The sequence below is a fragment of the Chenopodium album genome, chromosome 18 (genome assembly GCF_948465745.1).
Source record: "Chenopodium album chromosome 18, dcCheAlbu1.1, whole genome shotgun sequence".
Taxonomy (NCBI): Eukaryota; Viridiplantae; Streptophyta; class Magnoliopsida; order Caryophyllales; family Amaranthaceae; genus Chenopodium; species Chenopodium album.
Genome location: NC_137851.1, coordinates 11,616,239 through 11,637,210, shown reverse-complemented (window position 1 = coordinate 11,637,210; position 20,972 = coordinate 11,616,239). Strand labels below are relative to the sequence as shown.

General features: G+C 33.4%; 1 protein-coding gene and 1 pseudogene across 2 annotated transcripts; both read left to right on the top strand.

The window, feature by feature from the left end:
- The first annotated feature begins 11,235 nt into the window (after positions 1-11,235).
- Positions 11,236-19,291, top strand: LOC145591487 (plasma membrane ATPase 4-like). 2 transcript variants are annotated; one of them, XM_081647952.1, is made up of 17 exons: positions 11,236-11,302; positions 11,434-11,521; positions 14,279-14,398; positions 14,516-14,752; positions 14,836-15,597; positions 15,683-15,805; positions 15,901-16,005; positions 16,137-16,281; positions 16,379-16,543; positions 16,736-16,974; positions 17,071-17,103; positions 17,191-17,272; positions 17,383-17,543; positions 17,638-17,805; positions 18,029-18,211; positions 18,297-18,481; positions 18,845-19,291. In XM_081647952.1, the coding sequence occupies exons 2-17, from the start codon at positions 11,462-11,464 to the stop codon at positions 18,939-18,941; spliced, it is 2,865 nt and encodes a 954-aa protein (XP_081504078.1). In that variant the 5' UTR covers positions 11,236-11,302; positions 11,434-11,461; the 3' UTR covers positions 18,942-19,291. The 2 variants fall into 2 exon arrangements, with proteins under 2 accessions (XP_081504078.1, XP_081504077.1); XM_081647951.1 differs by having other exon boundaries at positions 11,243-11,298.
- Positions 19,292-19,435: 144 nt separating this feature from the next.
- On the top strand, positions 19,436-20,967 carry LOC145591488 (U4/U6 small nuclear ribonucleoprotein Prp31 homolog pseudogene; annotated as a pseudogene).
- The last annotated feature ends 5 nt before the right edge of the window (positions 20,968-20,972 follow it).

The window sequence follows — 20,972 nt, the reverse complement described above, 5'->3', positions numbered from 1 at the left end:
AATAAGAGAAATGCAAGGTGCATAGCACATAGGTTCGTTGCATGATGTTATGGCCAAATTTTAGTGTGCCTTGTTTTTTAGGTGTTGCTTAAAAGTTAGACAGAGTAATAATTTCTCCTGACCAATAATAATGCTATACTATGAATTCCCAAAAATAAAATAAAAAAAAATAGTTGATGCAATTTTTTACTTATCGATTTTTGTTAGAAGTATATTTGAACCAGAGATAATAAAGCTTACATAAAGAAAGTTTCAAACTTTACTCATTATAAACGCTGAATAATGAATATATTAAAGCAACTTTAGGTTCTATAATTTTAGGTTAGGTTCAATTTTATCGAGTTTCTATTCTTTTAAAAAGTAGTTTATATAGAGGTCTTTTATGAAAAAGGGAAAGAAAGCGGGTGGGGTAGGGATTCAAGTCAATACAAATTTTAAAATAAGATCGTCTTACCATTATGCTTGCAGTGACTTATACAATACAAGCAGTCTTATGATGGATGATGAGGCGATTTTACGCAACCGTTTCTCTTAAGTTAATTAGGACAAGTTTTAAATGGGTTGTTTGCATTGCATGTGTTTGGTTCGAGTGGTGTTTAATTGATTTATATGTAAGTCACTTAGCCTGATTCATCATGTTTATAGGTTTTGGTTTGTTCAAAATCCTCTCATAACCCAAGCAATATACATTTTACTATTTGAAATGTTAATGTTTTTTATGCTATTAAGAATTTGTTCTCTGCCTTAAAAAAGCATGCATAGTTAATTGAGTAGTCCAACCCAATCACGTGTTAGTATAACACAAAATTACGACATATAAGTTCCAATTACGTAGTATTTCTATTTCAGAGGAAAAGAACACGGTCGATAACACTCCTAAACCCCTAAAATTATAAAACATACATCACACACTTAGAACAAATAATCATTTATTATCTACCAAGTATGATGGTTAGGTATGTAAGACCATAGTGTTATACTCCATTTGTTTTTCTTTTCTCGACTCACTCTTATATTTTATTTGTCATTATTTTGTGTTCTTTCTAACTTTAAGGCATACTTTCTTAATCATTTTACCCCTCTTACAAATACTTTGAATCCAACTGCATTAAACAATTTATAAAAATTTATATTCTCTTTTACTTAACCTTACACCTAATTAATTATATATATTTTATAAAATTTCTTATGCTATATGTATATATTATATCGATCAATAACTGAATATAACATAAAAGAGCGAAATTGTGGATTGTTTGCATAAACAATGTTTCTTAGGACATGGGTTTAAACATTCCCTACATGTGATGATATTAGGATCGGTCGTTATCGGCCAATCGTAATATCAAATTTAAGCACACGTTTTTTTTATTACCATCTTTCATGCATCACATGCATGCATGCTCTCTCATGCAATTTCAGCCTTCTCGACTTATTGAGTCCCGTGACAATTCCTTTAATTTTGCACCAATATAAATAATTTTTCCCAAATTGCATCATACATAATACATTAAAGTGGAGAAGAATTCAGGAGCATTACATAATTCACAATGACTATACTAAAATGTTACATTAGTAAAATAATTTTTGCGTGTAACTATCTATAGTTTTATGAGTTATTTGTTGTTATTTGTAATAGTAAAATAATTTTTGCGTGTAACTATCTATATTGGTATTGTTATTTGTAAGTTTGTAATTTGAGATTAATCCACCTTTACACTATTGTTGTTTGTGAATTGTGACATATATAAAAGTGTATAGTCCATCAACTGAATTTGAACTTTAAAATATTGGTCTCCATAATAATTAAATGAAAATCAATGACTTTGCCCAAGTATGTAACGACCTATTTAGGTCGCTTTGATAGATTTTAGAAAATTTAATTTGGTTCATGGAAAACAATACATAAGAGTAATCGATGTCAATTAACAGTTCATATTACAAATTAATAATAAAATTACGTATTTATCCTTATAATAACGATTATAAAAATAATTAATTTTACCTCAATTTCACACTTTTACTGTACACAAAACTTTTTACCGTTCTCTCTAGTGGTCAACGGCCACTAACGCTCATCGAACAACCACCCCAACCACCGTGAGTTTCAAAATCAAACAAATTTTTTAAATTTTGCAAAATCAAATTCGTTAGTTCTTATGGAACAACGACGAAATACCAGAAACACAACCTTAGATGCTCGCCAAAGGCTCGTCGAATCGTACGGAATCGGTACGTCTCAATAATTTTGTAAAAAAAATTCGAAACCCAAGAAACGCCTAGAATTTTTGAATACCCTAGGCTGAAACGCCTAGTTTTTTCGAAACATCCTAGGCTATTCGAAAAAACTAGGCGTTTCAGCCTAGGGTATTCTAAAAAACTAAACATTTCACCTCAAACGCCCAGATTTTTCATACAACCACACGGTTGTTTGCACGAACTAGGCGTTTGACCTTAGGACGTGCTTAAAATCTAGGCGTTTGCCGCGAATTCAGAAAATTAAAAAAAAACAAACATTTTCTCCGTCAGCGACCGACTTGTCTTTGTCCTTACTCGTCACTACTGCGGCTGTGTAGATCATGAAACCGGAGGTAAGGAGTTGGTGGTTAAAAGAGGAGGAGGAGGTGGTGGTGGTGGTGGTGGTGGTAGTGGTTGTTAGTATGAAGAGGTGGTAGTGGTGGGTAGTATGAAGAGGGGGGTAAATTGAGGGGGTAATTTTTTTTTATTAAAAAAGGGTAAATTTGTAATTTAAGTTTATTTTGCGGGCGTTAGTTAGATATTCGAGGGCGACGTTTAGCTTTCCACACAGAAATACTTGCGTGGACCTGGTCCACAATAATATTATTGTGGACCCGAGGTTTATACACACGCAATTGACATTATATTGAACATGTGACCCTTATTTTTAACATAGTAACCTTATTTTTAACATAGTAACCTTTTATAAAAGTTGTATAACGTTTAATACTATTGTGAACTTGAAGTACGACGTTATGACCCTAATTTTAACATAGTGACCTTTATTATTTATATTGACCTTATAAAATATTTCATTAAAAAAATTAACCTCTTATAGCCTATATATTACCAAAATGACTTTTATTTTCAACATAGTGACCTTCATTTTATTATATTGACTTTTTTTATTTATTAATAAAACAACCATAGTTTCTCTAATGTTAGTGGTCCACAATAAATTAGTGTGAACCAGGTCCATTTAAGATATAGATTTGACCAATTTAGAATTAAATAATCATTTTTATTCAACCAATACTAACACGTCACACCAAATCAGAAACCTTTTTTTTTTTTTTTTTTTGATAAAGAAATTAAAAAGCTTATTAATAGCTTTTCAAAATAAGTTTATTGAGTTTAGAATGTACTGTATCTCAATTTTCTCTCAGTCAAACACTTTGGGCCTGTTCTAATTAACTGAAATGAGCTGAAGTGAACTGAATTGTTTATACGAGAAAGAAATTAGGAAGTGAACTGAACTGAAATTAAGCTGAAGAGAACATGTCCATTAAATATTATAATTTGTGATCAAAACTCTCTTTTTGTCCCAAAACCCTTCTAATAACGGTCTAACACCCTCTTCACATCACTTCATTGGTGCAATCAATACCAAACAAAGAAAGTACGTATTTAGTCAATCCGATAAATGGAAACAGTACAATAGGATTAAGGGACTATTGTTCCTAGGAATCTCCTTTTCCAAAGGACAATCATAGGGCAATAGCAAAAGCACTGGTTCATAACAAATTGGAGGTTAAATACACATGCACTTGTGCTGTTCATTATCTTTCTGGCATCTATGTTTATTTTCTCCTTGTATAATTATCACATACTCTTACTTTATGCTCCTCCGGAGTTTGTGACCTTCTATTATTTGCTTATAACTAAAAAGTCCAATGTTTAAATTTTTTTTTTTTTTTTTTGAGGGGAGTCCAATGTTTAAATATGCAGTGCAATGTTATTGTTCTGAATTAAAGGAAAATAATTTTTACCATTAGAAATTACTTATTAGTTATATGTAGGTGCAGTTTTTTTGGTGTTCTACCCGGTTTACCCTTAGGGGCTAATCCGGATTCGGGGATCGGTTCTTGATGGTTAGGTTCCAGTCCCCTCTCGATTGTTGTTGTGGGGGATCGAATACGAGTCCTCCCTACCAAGTGTAATCCCAATCATCACTACACCAACATCCAAGTATGTAGGTACAGTGTTGTAGTGTAATTAGCTCCCCAAAACAAACTTCCAGTTACAACATACTATTACAAATTACTTGGCTACTATATCTATTTTGGTGAATCTTTAATTTATTATTTTGAAAAATAATTATTTCCTATAATGATATAAGAAAATATAAGAAATAGATAAATGGGTCAATTGATTTAAGGCCTTGTTCTGTTCAATTTATTTTTGGTAAAATTAAATATTTTTACCAAAAACATGAATTATTTTCTATCTAAACTTTTGCTTACTAAACCCTATTTATAGTATAAAAGTAATATTTTAAAATTAAAACTTATATTAATTGGTTTTCTTTTTTATCGGTTCTTTAGAGTTACTAGTTAGTTATTTACCGATTATTTCTTATACTTTGTATAGCTAGTTATTAGCTAAAAGACCAACTTAACCAAAAGCTTAAGCTTATTGTTGAAGTTCAAAATTGGTTTATATAAGTCCAAGATCGGTTTATATACTCTATCAAAGATCAATGATGACTATGTGAGAATTTTATAATATGAAATATAGTTGTTTGAGGTATATAATTGTTAGTGGGAGATAAAATAATAATATAATAGTGAATTTTTATCAAAAAAAAAAAAGTGTTGCATTTAATATCTAGAATGAAAAAAGTGTTGTAATTAATTAAAAATGAATGAAAAAAAGAAAACATTGTCCAATATATCTAGTAGGACAAGAGGATAGAGGTAGGGAAAGACAAAGAATTAGAAAGGCACATTACTCCTTCAACTAAATGTAAAAAGCGGGCCAGTCCTAGATAGGTTGGGCTGGTTAGAGGCAATGTGGGTGATAGATAGAGTGTAAAACATTTTTCTGAGTCTCAACTATCCGTTTAAATTTTTGATTGAGTTGGTCCTTTAATATGGTATTAGAGTCAACGTGACACAAAGGTCATATGTTCAAATCACATCCACTGACACTTTCGTGTGAGGGGACATGATAGAGTATAAAACATATTCCTTACCTCAATTATCAGCTTAACCTTTTAGTTGAGTTGGTCCTTTAACATTGAGTAGGACCATTCTAGTTTTGTTTACGGGTTAGGTTGAATTGTGCACAAGTTGGCTAGGTCAAATCTAGCTTTGGCTAATTGAGTTGTGGGTTTGTTTCAAAAAAAAAATTTGTGTTGTGGGTTGAGCAGGTTAGGTAGCTTGGTGCTAGAATTCTGAAGTAGGTTGGGTTTTCTTTTGGATAAGTTGTGTATTTGATTGGGTTGGGGCGGGTTTGACAGGGTTCATGGACCATTCTTTTAGCCCGAAAACAAGCAACCATCAGAGCTGGGTTGTATCGTGTTCAAGGCTTTGTGTTGGGTTGTCAATCGGTTGAGCGAGTTGGTCCAAGTAGACCATGTGTAACCAACTTAATGGATACCCCTACCTCCAACAATCAACAAGTTAGTTTTATTGATAGCATGAAAAATGACGTGAATGTATTTTCTTAAATGGAGTAGTTTTCTCACCATGTCAAAGAATTGGAAAACTTCATTAATTTGAATTGCATTGGAGGCCGGTGGATGTTTGTGCTTGATTGTTGAATTTGGGTCATGTAATATAGCTTTTTCATTTGATATTGTTGCACTACAACACCTTTTTGTACTCAAAAGCTCCAAGTCGATAACTCCAAATTAGCAAAACATTGAGTTGAGACTTTTATGGTCCGTGTAATATATCATTATAATGTGTATCTTTATGCAAGAGTGGTCCTAGTCATTTGGTGCAAGTCTCAAACAAATACTCATTATTTATTTAACTATTTATTTTTAGCATTTTTTGTTTACAAATATATAGATTTTGATGTCAGAAAATTTGAGAGAGCGATTGTTCAATGCAATTTTATAGGACTTATTCTATTCTATCCAATACGTTTCTTGAGAGAGACTAATGCTTGACTTAAAATTTAATCCAATATTCTTGTATCAAGAAAAGAATTTTCATGATTTTTTATCGTTTTGTATGCAAACTATCTTGCACGAAATATCCCTATCACTTTCATAGTTTAATTACATAGCATCGGTGTATTTTTATTTGATTATTTTAAAAGCAAATTGTACTATCGACATACATTCACAAGTAAATAAACTCATGAACATTTTTGTTAATATTATATAGTCTATCAAATGAGTTATTAAATTCAGTGTACTCCATAAACTCATTTGTGTGAATCCAAACACCAAAATAATTTTAAATTTTCTAATTAGTCATTTTATAAATGAATTGTGTCAATCTAACAACTTATTGGGTGCATTTTATTTATCTAATTATCTACACTTAATTGAGCTCTAGTTTTCTATACGTAGCTGAAAATAAATTAATCCCTTTAAGTTCATGTGAGAGATAATTGATTAATTTCATTCATATAAAAAGTTAGTTTATGATAAAATCTAATAAGTGATGAACATCTATTGGATAAATTGAACAAAACCTTATATGAACTTATTAGAGCTTTTTGTTAGAACTTATAATTCATATATTTAGTTATAAATACGGATTAAGCGGCCTTGTTAAGCCGTTTAAAAACTTAGCATGACATATATGATCAAATCATCAAAACATATAAATAACCATGCAGGGAAGGTGATGAACTTTTCTAAATTTTGTATAACAAAAACAATCTTTTCGGAGCCATATTAGTTTAAATGTGGTATACGTTAGGTAGGTAATAAAGTGAAAACATTAGGGTTTTCTCCTTCAATTGAAAAATATGGACACATGGTTCATGCTAACTTGCTCTAGTGACCTCTCTTGGAAAAGGAGTGGCTCATGAACAAACATAATCGGAGTCCAAATAATGCACTGGCTTGGATTTAGCACTAAGAAGCTAAGCATGCGCATAGAGTACTCCCTTTTATCATATGACTACACGAGTACATCTTTGATGAGATCATTTTACGTTTAATTTTTATTTTATTTTATTATTACTTCATATTAAGGAGTTAAGGACATTAAGGTCATTTCATTAATTATATGAAGTAAAATGTAACTAGACACTTTCAATAAAGAAAAAAAATTACAATATAAGGTGAGTTTATCTTATACAAGATATGTCATTGATTGTCATATACTCCGTTATTTTTAACAGCTTTGCCGATGCACGGCCCAATCCCACATGCAATTGTGCTAGGTCATGTCATATTTACATGCTCAAGTAAAATTATTTCACTAATTTTAACATAACAGATCATGTCATTTTTTATTCTTGCAAGACCAGTCTATCTCGGTGCTATCTTTACTTCTTTTAGTGAGAAACAAGTCCATAGAAAAGTGTTGAAAGAACATAGGAATTATCTCTCAATCTTTGAGCAAAATCCTAAAATATCAAGTGGGATTGAGTAATAGTATGGCTTTTGTACCTTCCACTGAAATGGAAGTTTGGCTTGAACATGAGTGGGAATTATAGGTGAAAGTGTGGAGGACAAAAGATGAAGCACCAAATCGTACGGCTTATCACAAAAGAAACTAAAAATAAAATCGTACGGCAGAGAAAAAGGATTTTCTCTAAAGTACTGAACACAATGAATCAACTATTGAACACGTATCAATGTCAAAGTGGAAAATCATTGACCCTATCTAACCCGGAGCCCACTATGGATAGGGTCTAATAATTTTTTTTTTTTAGATTGATTTTTGTCGTTGACGCTTGAGAGTCGAGAAAAAAATGGTGAACTTTAAACTTGTACTCTATAAGTTATAACTTAAAAAAAAAAAAAAAAAAAAAAAAAAAAAAAAAAAAAAAAGCCGAATTAATAGTTTGTGTTTAGATTAGACAAGTACATAAGTGCAAAACTAATCCATATGATTATGATATACTTATACTACTCTATATCTTATTGGTTTGTTCTTCATTGTTATCAATCAAAATACATACATGCAATATAATCATAATTGACTAAATGAGGTTTGATACATAGATTAAGAGCATATATAATTATATTCTATTCGGAAGTGAGGGATAGCTCAAGTGATTAAAGCTTTTTTACTTAATTACAGGTGATCCTGAGATCGATTATCACTCGCCATTGTAGCTCTCTGTACACCGATAGTAGTACATTGATTATTTGAAAAACAAATTATTACTAACTAGAGGTGGTGTATCGGTAGAGTTTAATAGTTTTGCTTCAAATTAAATAAATAAAAGGTTAAATTATTTAGCTCATACAAATGATTGATTAATGTGGATGTTTATTTAAATAATAAAGTTAAATTTGAAATTTTGGTTTAATTTATACTCCCTCTGTTTCAATTTGTTAGTCACATATACTATTTTGGGCGTTTCAAAAAGATCTACCCATATTGAATGTATTCCACTTTTAACTAAGTTTTTATTTCCTATTTTATACATAGTAATTTCTGATTGGTTAGATTATTTGATTGTGAATTAATGACATGACTCTAAGGGTCTGTTCACATTTACTGAACTGAGCTGAATTGAACTGAACTGAACTGAACTGATTGGTGCTGAATTGAACTGAACTAAACTGATTGAAACTGAACCGAACTGAACTGAACTGAACTGAACTGAACTGAGCTGAAATGAATATTTTATGAGAGAGGGAAATTAGGAGCTGAACTGAACTGAACTGAGATGAACTGATTGGAGCTAAATTGAACTAAACTGAACTGATTGGAGCTGAACTGAACTGAAATTAAGTAAATGTGAACAGGCCATAAGTAAAAAAAATTACTCCCTTAATTTATGCAATTATGGCTGATGTTTTCCTAAAAAAAAATCAAAAAAGTTAAATAAGACAAAATTATTTATGAATTGTTTTTTACTTTAATGCTAGATTCCAAATATTCTCCTTTTCTTTATTTATGTGATTGATTGCATATGGAACTATTATATTGAAACGGAGAAAATACTAAATTAATGTATCAAATGTCTATAATTAAATATACTTCGAATTATTTACTTTTGCTAAAGACCCTCAATCAAAAAAGTATTTCTATCTTTTCTTCAAAGAAAGAAAAAAAAAAATCTCTTTGTTCTTAAAAAAAAAAAAAAAAAAAAAAAAAAAAAAAAAAAAAAAAAAAAAAGAGAGAGAGAGAGAGAATTGATGATCGAATCTCTAGTCAAAAATTACTTGCTTTAGCTTTGACGAACTCATGTAACCATGTACTCATGTAGGCAAATATTATCCCATCATTTAGGCAAATAATATAATTGTCTAAGATTAAGAGTTTCTTCCACTTAAAATTAGGGGTTTATATAAATTTGTCAACTAACCGTCCTTAGTAAACACCCACCCTAGAAATCCCATTCTATACATTATTTTTCTTGTTGCCGCTCGATTAGGCTTCGCAAGGAAGATCGGCATCTTTTTTCTTTTTATTTTTTTTTTTCCTTGTAGAAAAGTTGAATTTCTATGTACAATCATTGAATTGTGGTTAATTTTTTTTGGGTTTTGAGTTTCGGAATTTTTAACTCTTACCACCTCTAAATAACTTTAACTAACTTATTTTATTTTATTTTTCTAAAAACCTATTTTGTCCAAAATAAGATAAAATAAAGGCAAATTCTTGTAAAATATAAAGTAACTAAGAATTAAATTATTATAAGTTAATGAATGTACAAGGTTAACTCAATTTTTTATTTGTGGCTGGCCACACTGTGTGACGGGTATTACTTGTGGGGGGTTACTCGTTTGGTCAGGGGTACTTGTAGGGGTTATTTATTTTGGGATTACTTAGGGTCTGTTCTGATTTACTAAACTGAGCTGAGCTGAATTAAACTTAACTGATTTGAGCTGAGCTGAACTTAACTGATTTGAATTGTTTATGAGAGAAGGAAATTAAAAATTGAACTGATTGGACCTGAATTAAACTGAACTGAAATTAAGCTGAAGAGAACATGTCCTTATTCAGGGGTTACTCGTTTGGTCAATGATACTTATTGAGGGGTTACTCGTTTGACCATGGGTAAATTATATAGGGGTTACTTATTTAAAGGTTACTCGGTCGTTCAAGGGTTACTCTCACACAAAAAAAAACGCGCGCTAACTCATGACCGAGTAAGTAAGCCCTACAATTAACCCCTACAAGTAACCCTTGAGTAAGTAACCCCTACAATTAACCCCTGAAGGCATGAATAAATAAACCATACAAGTAACCTTTGAATAAGTAACTCATACAAGTAACCCTTGAATAAGTAACTCATACAAGTAATCTGTGTCACACGGCGTGACCAGCTACACAAAAAAGTTGTTGAAAAGTTAATTGGTCTAACAAACTATTCTAAGGGTCTGTTCACATTTACTAAACTGAGCTGAGCTGAATTGAATTGAATTAAACTGATATTGAATTGAACTGAATAGTTTATGAGGAAAGGAAATTAGGAGCTAAACTAAACTGAACTAAACTGATTGGAGCTGAACTAAACTAAACTGAACAAAAATTAAGCTGAAGTACACAGGCCCTAATTCTAATCAAACCGTTTGACAAAACACTTGCTCAAAAAAAAAAAAAAAAAAAAAAAAAAAAAAAAAAAAAAAAAAAAAAACCAACGGACTAAAAAAAACCCTAAATATCACACTTGTCACAATCTCAAAAATTTGAAGTCGCCAAAAAAGAAAAAACAATTAATTAGTCTAATTAACTATTCTAATCTAGCCTCTAACAGAACACTTACTCTAAAAATTAAGATTGGACCGACCAAAAAAACCCTAAATATCACTCTTTTTTTTTTTTTTTTTTTTTTTTTGAAAACACCTAAATATCACTCTTATCACAATCTCAAAATTTCGAAATCTCTCAATAAAGAACACACATATCTTAAACAACTCCCTAAATGACATTGGCTAAATAGGAATAGAACTATAGAAGAGATAAAGAGAGAAAATATCATTAGAAGAAAATTACAAACGCATAAATAAATAAATAAAGCGAAAGCGAAAAAAAAAAAAAAAATCAAAAAAGGTTCTAGGTCCCACCAATTTCTCAACCTTTTCGTACTGCTAGTATAAATACCTGCCTCTGCACTTCTCTCTAATTCCTCTCCCACTGAAAAACGTGGCATTTTTAGAGAGAGAAAATTTCCCATTTTTCATCCCAGAAAGTGCGTATGTACTCCGCTTACTTCTTCCGCCATTGTTGATTTCCTTCCTTCTTCACTTTTTCTTCTTATTATCTCCATTATTTTTCTAGGTTTTCTTCTGTTACTCACAATTTTCTGTGTTTTTTCATTCCTCAGTTGATTAGAGTTGACGATTCGACTCAGTATGCCTGGTGGTGGAATGGCGGCGAGCCTTGAAGATATTAAAAATGAGGATGTTGATCTGGTATAATTTTATTTCTGTTTCTTCAAATTTCTGTGTATTATTAATAGATTATGCGATTTTTTTAGTACTCAGCTCGTATGATTTTATCGTAATTTTGGTGAATATAGTTCGTAGTTTATGTGATGAATAATCGTTTGAAATCGACGTTTTTTTTACGATTGAATTTTGAAGATTTCGAATCTTCATGATGATCAAAAATCTCTACGTAATCATCAGTTTAAATTGTTATTTTATCATTTTTCTGGAAATGAATGATAATATTTCTTAATCTGGATTATTTTTATGTTAATTATGTTATCGTGATATTTTTCCGGCGCTTTTTGCCAAATTATCGGAGCAAATTATAAAATCTGGTCATTTTTTATGCACGATTACGAAGAAAAGAGTCATAATTAATCATCAGCTATACTGAATTACTAGTAACACTGTTTCAGTTAATCGCCAAATTTTCGGAGTTAGTTGTTTTTATTAGTGTTACTAATTTTTTTGATTTTATTAAAAAAAAAAATGAATATTTTGTTTTTATTTTCTATTTTGCTTGTACTTTGACACAAAGAAATTGCGGACGAATCTTTGAGTGGAAGGCCAGATTTACGATTCTCTCACTCAATGGTCCTGATTTAAAAAAAAAAATTACGTTTTTTTCCCAAAAAAATAAAATAAAATAAAATAAATTAAAGTATGATACTTCACTAATGACATGTATGCCTGCATAAAAATCCTATGGTTATTAGATCAAATATTTATATTTATGTGAAGGATATATTCTTTAAAGATAAATTTTATGGACAATGGTTGTACATGAAGGCTTTAAGTTACCCCTCCCAATAGTATTTTGTTCTTAGGTTTTGACACATATTTGAAGAAGGGTTGCCTTGTTATAGAGCTGGACATAAAACTAGTAAACTTATAGTAAGTGAAAGTACATAATAGTGAGAAATAAAGTGTGAATGTGAAAATCAATTTGTAAAAGAAAATAATAATCTGTATTAACTTTCATACAAGAGGTGGTCATATTTTTTTAATTGTAACATTTGCACATCTAAGTAAAGAAAATCGAGGCTATGAGACAATATATTAATATAATAATAATTTATAGTTTTTGTAAAGTTATGTTAGAAGTTGTTTATTTTAAAGCTATTTTATAAATAGTTTTGAGAAGATTGTGGTAAATTTGTAATGCTAAATAGCATGTACTCTTATGTGTTTTGTTTTGTTAAGATGGAGTATCAATTAAGAGTTTTTAATGAATAATAATAATTGTTACTCAAATATGTATTGGTTATTAAAGTTACTAAGGATTCTTACGTCTTGTCAAGCTTGTAAAGTGACAAGCTTTCAAAAATATGCGGAGTTGATTATTCGTGGATATCACAAATTCTGTGACCCACTACTTTGGCAATCACTTACTGGAGTATATCAGTAGGAATATTAGAATATATCCTCTCCTAATTTTTCTGTTAACAATTACTGGAGAACTAAATTGACCTGATTAATCAAAGGTATTGGAATGTTTTTTTTTTTTTTTTCATTGATTGTTTAGTTGACAATCACACTGCTTAAGTACACTATTGTTAAAAGCTCCTTCCAAAGGTCAAAAGTTATGTTCTTTGCTCAATCAGGTTTATAGTCTGACTTTGACCAGTGTACATTAATTATGCAAATCTTTTTTTCACTTTCTTTTTTTAGACAATATGAGAAAACAGATTCAATCATATAAGAAGTAATTATTTGAGATTTTGTCAGCAATATTATTGTGGAGATATTTATAATATAAGTGAAGTGTACCTATAATGCACAATTTTGACCATATATTAATTTTTTTTTAAAGTATCTATTAATAATAGACTTTGAGACTAAGCCAAAAACTTAATGAGTTTTAATGCATTAATAGTGTAAAAAGTCAAAATAGTGCAAATGTTTCCAAACTGAGGTAACGATAAGTGTAATTTTGATTGTTTTTGAGCAGTTATTAGCTGATTATTTGAGCTTCCGTCTAATATGATGGACAAATCTGAATAACTTATCCTTGTAAATTGATTGGGAATAATTGATGAGTAGAAGCTATTTGTATAACTAAAAAAATAAATAAATATAGTAAATAAATAAAAAACAAACTGTTGAGATGCCTTCATTGATGAAGGCTAATAGAGTAATAGCTAGTTCCTGCTTCGGGGTGCTTGAAGGTCAAAGGAAGGATATAATTCGCGGTCAAATTTTGATGCTAAATAGCCTTTAGGAAGAACACCAGTATGATAGTACTTCAGTCAAGGCTTTGAAGACAAGCAGAATTAAGTACCTTAATAATATAAATACATAAGCATTACTGCAACAGTTACTAATTAGAGGTTCTTGTCTCATGAATATGGACTATGGATTCCATTTCCTGCATATTTTGATGTAGGTTCTGCAATGTTGTGATGAGTTTTTAATTTTAAGTTCAAGTCCTATTTAAAAAAGTTGTCTGGCTCGTGTTATGGGATAAGATGGTGTGGGTGCCAATGAAAGATAAAATTCTATATGCCTTAAAGCTGTCAGTTTGTATCACTGAGTATGAGGTAGAGAGAGTCCATTGTGGAGCACTGGCCTGGTGTAAGATAGAGAATTGATCTGTTGGATACTTTATTGATTTATTCCCCCTTTGCTTCTTAAACGTATGCTAATTCGTTCTGTAAAAAAATGGTTTTGATACTATCTAACAATGATTTATGAGGGGTTCATGTTTTCAATGATTAAAAATTCATGTGTGCTTTGCAGGAGAAAATTCCTATAGAGGAGGTGTTTGAGAGTTTGAGATGCTCAAGAGAAGGTCTGACTTCAGACGATGCAACCAATCGTCTTCAAATTTTTGGACATAACAAGCTAGAAGAAAAAAAGGTTTATCCATTGTTCTTTCACTCTTCAAGAAAATTAAGTATTAACTGTGTTCATTAACTTCCAGTCGATCTAATCAAGCTTTTTTCACATCTGATACCGTTGATCTGGAATTAACAGGAGAGCAAACTCTTGAAGTTTCTTGGCTTTATGTGGAATCCATTGTCATGGGTTATGGAAGCAGCTGCTTTAATGGCTATTGTATTGGCAAATGGTGATAATAAGCCTCCAGATTGGCAGGATTTTGTGGGTATCATGGTGCTTCTGGTGATCAACTCTACTATTAGTTTCATAGAAGAAAACAATGCTGGTAATGCAGCAGCAGCGCTTATGGCTAACCTTGCTCCTAAAACCAAAGTAAGTCACTGACGAAAAAAGGCTCAAGTGTTCACAGTTGCAGCTATATGATTTATAAAAATAATGCCAACTCTTCAATACAGGTTCTTCGAGATGGGCGATGGGGTGAAATGGAGGCATCAATTCTAGTCCCAGGGGACATAATTAGCATCAAGTTAGGAGACATAGTCCCTGCTGATGCTCGTCTTCTTGAGGGTGATCCTTTGAAGATTGATCAATCTGCTCTCACTGGAGAATCTCTTCCTGTCACTAGGAATCCCGGAGATGAGGTCTTCTCTGGTTCAACCTGTAAACAAGGTGAATTAGAGGCAGTTGTTATAGCTACTGGTGTTCATACCTTCTTTGGCAAGGCTGCACACCTTGTTGACAGTACTAACCAGGTTGGGCACTTCCAATCGGTGCTTACAGCAATTGGTAACTTCTGTATTTGTTCAATTGCTGTGGGAATGTTGATTGAGATCATTGTCATGTACCCAATTCAGCATCGTAAGTACAGGGATGGAATTGATAATTTATTGGTTCTGTTGATTGGTGGGATACCAATTGCTATGCCAACTGTCTTGTCTGTGACTATGGCTATTGGCTCACACAAACTGTCTGAGCAGGGTGCCATCACCAAGAGAATGACAGCCATTGAGGAAATGGCTGGCATGGATGTACTCTGTAGTGATAAGACAGGAACTCTGACATTGAATAAGCTCACTGTGGACAAAAATCTTATTGAAGTCTTTGCAAAGGGAGTGGAGAAAGAGTATGTATTACTGCTCGCAGCTAGGGCCTCAAGGACTGAAAATCAGGACGCGATTGATGCTGCCATGGTAGGGATGCTAGCAGATCCAAAGGAGGTATAATCACTTCAACAGACTCGTTAACATGGTTTTTTATTTTATTTTTAATGTCTTTTTAAGACCATTTTCATGTATACTTTAGGCACGGGCTGGAATACGGGAGGTCCATTTTTTCCCATTTAACCCCGTGGATAAGAGGACTGCTTTGACTTACATTGATGCTAACGGTAACTGGCATCGAGCAAGCAAAGGTGCCCCTGAACAGGTATTATTTTTTCCCATACTAATTTAAGCAGCTGGCTATAAAGGTTGAAGAGCCTACTCACCAAGTGCTACTATCATTGTGTTATATGTTTACAGATCATAGATCTTTGTCGCTGTAAGGAGGACGTCAAAAAAAAGGTTCATAAAGTTATTGAGAGTTATGCTGAACGTGGGCTCAGATCTCTAGCTGTTGCAAGACAGGTCTGTGCATCCTGCCTTTTGTCAAATGCTTTATGTACACGCAACACCTTTGTACATTTTTCCTGTGTCATGTGTCCAGAAAAAGAGGACTAAGTACACCTTTGTACATTTTTGTGATTGTCTTTCTGTAGGAAGTACCAGAAAAAACAAAAGAGAGTCCAGGAGGTCCATGGCAGTTTGTTGGTTTATTGCCCTTATTTGACCCTCCCAGACATGACAGTGCTGATACAATCAGTAAAGCCCTCAATCTTGGTGTCAATGTAAAGATGATAACAGGTAATGCTATTGCTAATGCTGGTGTTTCTTTCATAATTTGTTACTTTTGACTCATAATTTCAATGGCTTAGTTTTTGTATTGCCCTGTCAACTCCAGGTGATCAGCTTGCTATTGCCAAGGAGACTGGTCGACGACTTGGAATGGGGACCAATATGTACCCCTCGTCTTCATTGCTTGGACAAGATAAGAGCTCAAATGTCGCAGGTCTCCCTGTGGATGAGTTGATTGAGAAAGCTGATGGATTTGCTGGGGTGTTTCCTGGTATGTAGTGGTTAGGAAGCTTTCCTCTGCCAGGATACTCTAATGAATTTCTGTATTAAGTTATGATTGACTGGCTTGTCTCCAGCTAATTTGGAACACTGTTAATGATGTTTTAATCTTCCTTTTAAATTATAAATCATTAATTACTGTAAATGAGATGATTGTGCTGATTGCTTTTTGTCCTCATCATAGAGCACAAGTATGAAATTGTGAAGAGGCTGCAAGAAAGGAAACATATTTGTGGCATGACTGGTGATGGTGTCAACGATGCTCCTGCTCTGAAAAAGGCAGATATTGGAATCGCAGTTGATGATGCTACTGATGCTGCTAGAAGTGCCTCTGATATTGTCCTAACAGAACCTGGATTAAGTGTTATTATCAGTGCGGTGCTTACCAGCAGGGCTATCTTTCAGAGGATGAAGAATTACACGGTCTGTTCATTTCCTTGTGCAGATAATGAGTATTTATATTTCATGCATAGACTTTCTAAATTTTCTTTTTTTCCCTTCATGGGTATGTGTATGCAGATCTATGCAGTGTCAATCACAATCCGTGTTGTGGTAAGTTCTGTTTATACTAATGTTGATTGGGTTTAGAAACTTCTTTTATGAAACATTAACCATCTCCTCATCCTTTTTATGTTGCAGTTTGGCTTTATGTTCATTGCATTGATTTGGAAATTCGACTTTTCTCCATTTATGGTTCTGATCATCGCAATTCTAAATGATGGTAAGAATTGCAGCGCAACTAATATACATCAATCAAGCTATATGTTAATGATTTATGCTTATTATTAGAATCTCATTGTCCTCACTTTTTCTGGTATATTTGGCGACTAGGAACAATTATGACAATTTCAAAAGACAGAGTAAAGCCATCCCCCCTCCCAGACAGCTGGAAGCTGAATGAGATTTTCGCCACTGGTGTTGTTTTGGGAGGTTACCAAGCGCTAATGACAGTAATATTCTTCTGGCTCATGTCAGACACTAGCTTCTTCACGGTAAAATGCTTGTTATATCAGCCTGTGAATTTACTTTCTGTAAGAATTCCTTCATAATATATAAAACCCATCACAATTTACTTTGTCTTTGCAGGACAAATTCCATGTAAAGCCATTGAGTCACGATCAGATGATGGCGGCCTTATATCTGCAAGTGAGTGTTATTAGCCAGGCCCTCATTTTTGTCACACGGTCTCGAAGCTGGTCCTTTGTTGAACGCCCAGGGTTGCTGTTGCTCGGTGCTTTCTTGATTGCTCAGCTGGTAAGCTTTGTACAGTACTCATATATTTTTATATAGCAAGTAAAAATAATTCACATGTATGCCTGTTTCATAAACAAAGCAGTTTTAAAATTGGAAAGTTGATCTATATTCATGAATCCATTTACTTTAAGGACTTCTTTAAAATCACTGAGATCGACATCTTTTCTTCCTTTGCCCTGCTTGCTTTTGTGACAGATAGCTAATTCTTTCCTATTCTCGACAGATTGCAACTGCCATAGCCGTCTATGCCAATTTCCGCTTTGCAAAGATAGAAGCTATGGGATGGGGATGGGCGGGTGTTGTATGGATTTACAGCCTGGTCACTTATGTGCCACTTGATGTTCTGAAATTTCTCATTCGCTATGCACTGAGTGGAAGGGCTTGGAACAATCTTCTGGAAAATAAGGTAATATTTGTGTTGAAGCAGAGAAAAAATTCTAGTCTCTTTGTTGGTTTTGCAACTGAATGATGGATGTGTCCTCTTGCCTTAGACTGCTTTTACCACAAAGAAGGACTACGGAAAAGAAGAGAGAGAAGCACAGTGGGCGACTGCACAAAGAACCCTGCATGGCCTCCAACCTCCTCCAGAATCCACCACCTTATTCAATGAGAAAAGCAATTACAGAGAACTCTCTGAGATAGCCGAGCAAGCGAAGAGGAGGGCTGAAGTTGCAAGGTAAGACATAACCCTTAGCGTTAACATGACTTTCAGGTACAACTTTGATGATACATTCATATCTTCCACTCCTTAAAATACTTATGAAATCACTTTTAAGTTGTTAAAGCCTTATCTCCTGAATATACTTGCAAAATCATTTTAAGCTGATAAAAACATGTTTAGTTATAGTCTATTAAAATAAGAACTATACTTATAACAAGTTGGCTGGTTGTAGTTTGATTTCCATATAATAGAGACCTACTATCCCTCTTTTCAAAGGAAAAGTTTTAGAGATCATCTGGCAGATTGATTTCTTGTACGAAAATTATGTCGTTTGATTTCCAGTTAATAGATGCTTTATTTCATTATTTATGCATGCAGGCTGAGGGAGTTGCACACGCTGAAAGGCCATGTGGAGTCTGTAGTGAAACTGAAGGGATTAGATATCGAAAACATGCAGCAACATTACACTGTGTAGATCAGAAGACCACAACAGGAGGGAAGAGAGGAGAGTGCAGTTTGTTGAAAGACTGCACTGATGCAGAAGATAAATAGGTAGAATTATGCGTCCTTATAACCAAGGGCACTTGAATTTCTTAGCAGTTTACGAGTCTGTTTTTACAGACCTAGTTTAGATTTGTCTTCCACTCCTTTAAGAACAACTCAAATTTCAAGGCTGATTGCATAAGAAAAGCAGCAATGGATTCTGTTTTTTCTGTGCTTTCTTTGCCTCATTGGAAATTTTGTACACACGCGAAATAAGCAAATTTTTGTACCTTTGATGATGACGATGATGACAATCAGTTTACACGTCCTGATTTAATGCCACTCTTTTCTTCCCGTATCAATTTTGAGGTCTATTGGCCTTTGAAGAAAGCTACGTGAGTTAAGTTGAATTTCATTCCTTGTGTTTTCTTTTTTCGTACTAATCAGTTGGGAACTATGTCCGTCGTAAATGAGATCTGCTGTCTAGTAAAATATTGTTCTTCTGTTTTGTTACTCACTTGATCACAGCAACAATGGCAACACTTGCAGACTCATTCTTGTCTGATGATCTTGAACAATTATCAAGCGAAAGAGAAGGCGTTGATTAAGAGAACATAAAGGAATTTAATAATGATGGAATTTTGGCATATAATGATCTCGATAAAGTTCTGAAGCTACAAAATTCACTTTACATTTACAGAATGCAGAAAGTTGAAGACAAACTGTACAGAAAGGTTGTGAGATTTCTCCTAATCATGAAATAGTTTCTGAAAATGACAAACCTATCAATTGATCGTTGATTGTAATGCATTAACAGTCGATATTGATAATGAAATTATTAGTGTACACAATTTTATCCGTGACTATTAGCTCAAAGATCTTGTTCGTCACCCGTGTTGTTAAAAATATTGGTAAGGAACGGACTTGACCGACTAAAGTTGATCTTGATGGTGTTCTGCCTTCTACCGTTATTATGGTAGTTTCGGTCGTGGCTTCAACTACCAGGGGTAAGCCACTTGCTGAGAATGTTTTACACAAGACTGTCAAGGCTTGCTACCATGCAATCGAGCTTGATTCAGCAAGAAAAAAGGATGCTAAATTTCGTCAAGAGTAGAATGGTGTATTGCACCTAATCTTTTTAATGTTGTTGGGAGTTCTGTTGCAGCTATTCTTATGGGGGCTGCTGGAGGTTTGGCAGAGTTAGCGAAGATTCCTGCTTGCAACCTTCAGAGTCAGGGGCTGAAAAAAATAATTTAGCAGGTTTTTCGACAGCAACATCTCAAATTGTGCTGGTTATTTTGAGCAGACAGATATTTCAGAGTACACCCCCTTGTTTTTTTTTGGTGAATCACACCCCCTTGTTTACGAATGCGTGTATATAGTCTTTTGACTGACAAGTCGTCCCTTGCAATTTGAGTAGATAACACAAGAGGAGATTCAACTAGAAAGACTAGAAGGACATATCTTGAATTGATCTGCAAGAAATCGAGAAGTGGCAAGAGCTACCGCCTCCTAGGATAGTAAAACCTCTTCCTGTGCCTGATTTGAATCCAAAAAGAAAAGAGGTGGAATAAGGCGAAGGAAGATGTAGGAAAGATATGATGTCACACGTATTAGGATGTTGTCTAATAGGGTGAAATTTGGTGTGCCTGAAGCTAGAGAGTTCTCTTGGGTATGGGTTGGGAGTAGGATATGGTATGCTTGATCAAGATGGAAGGAGTTTACGCGTTCCTGCTACTTCAAGCAAGATCGCGGCAAACGGTACTAAAAACATCAATAAGGGGAAGTGCTGAGGAACTTGGCTGCTCTTCACTGAATTTGGCATTTACTCCACTGCAGGGCATTGAACTTCCAGCTCTTGCACATCAACCCTGCAGTGGAGCGGCAGAGTACTAAGTAAATATTTCTCTGAAACCGGCACATTTTCAAAATTCAAGAGTAGCTGATGAAAACACAGAGTTTAAACTTATGAGTGCCGTATTGAACCCTGTTGGAAATAAATATATGCAGTTCACGCACATAC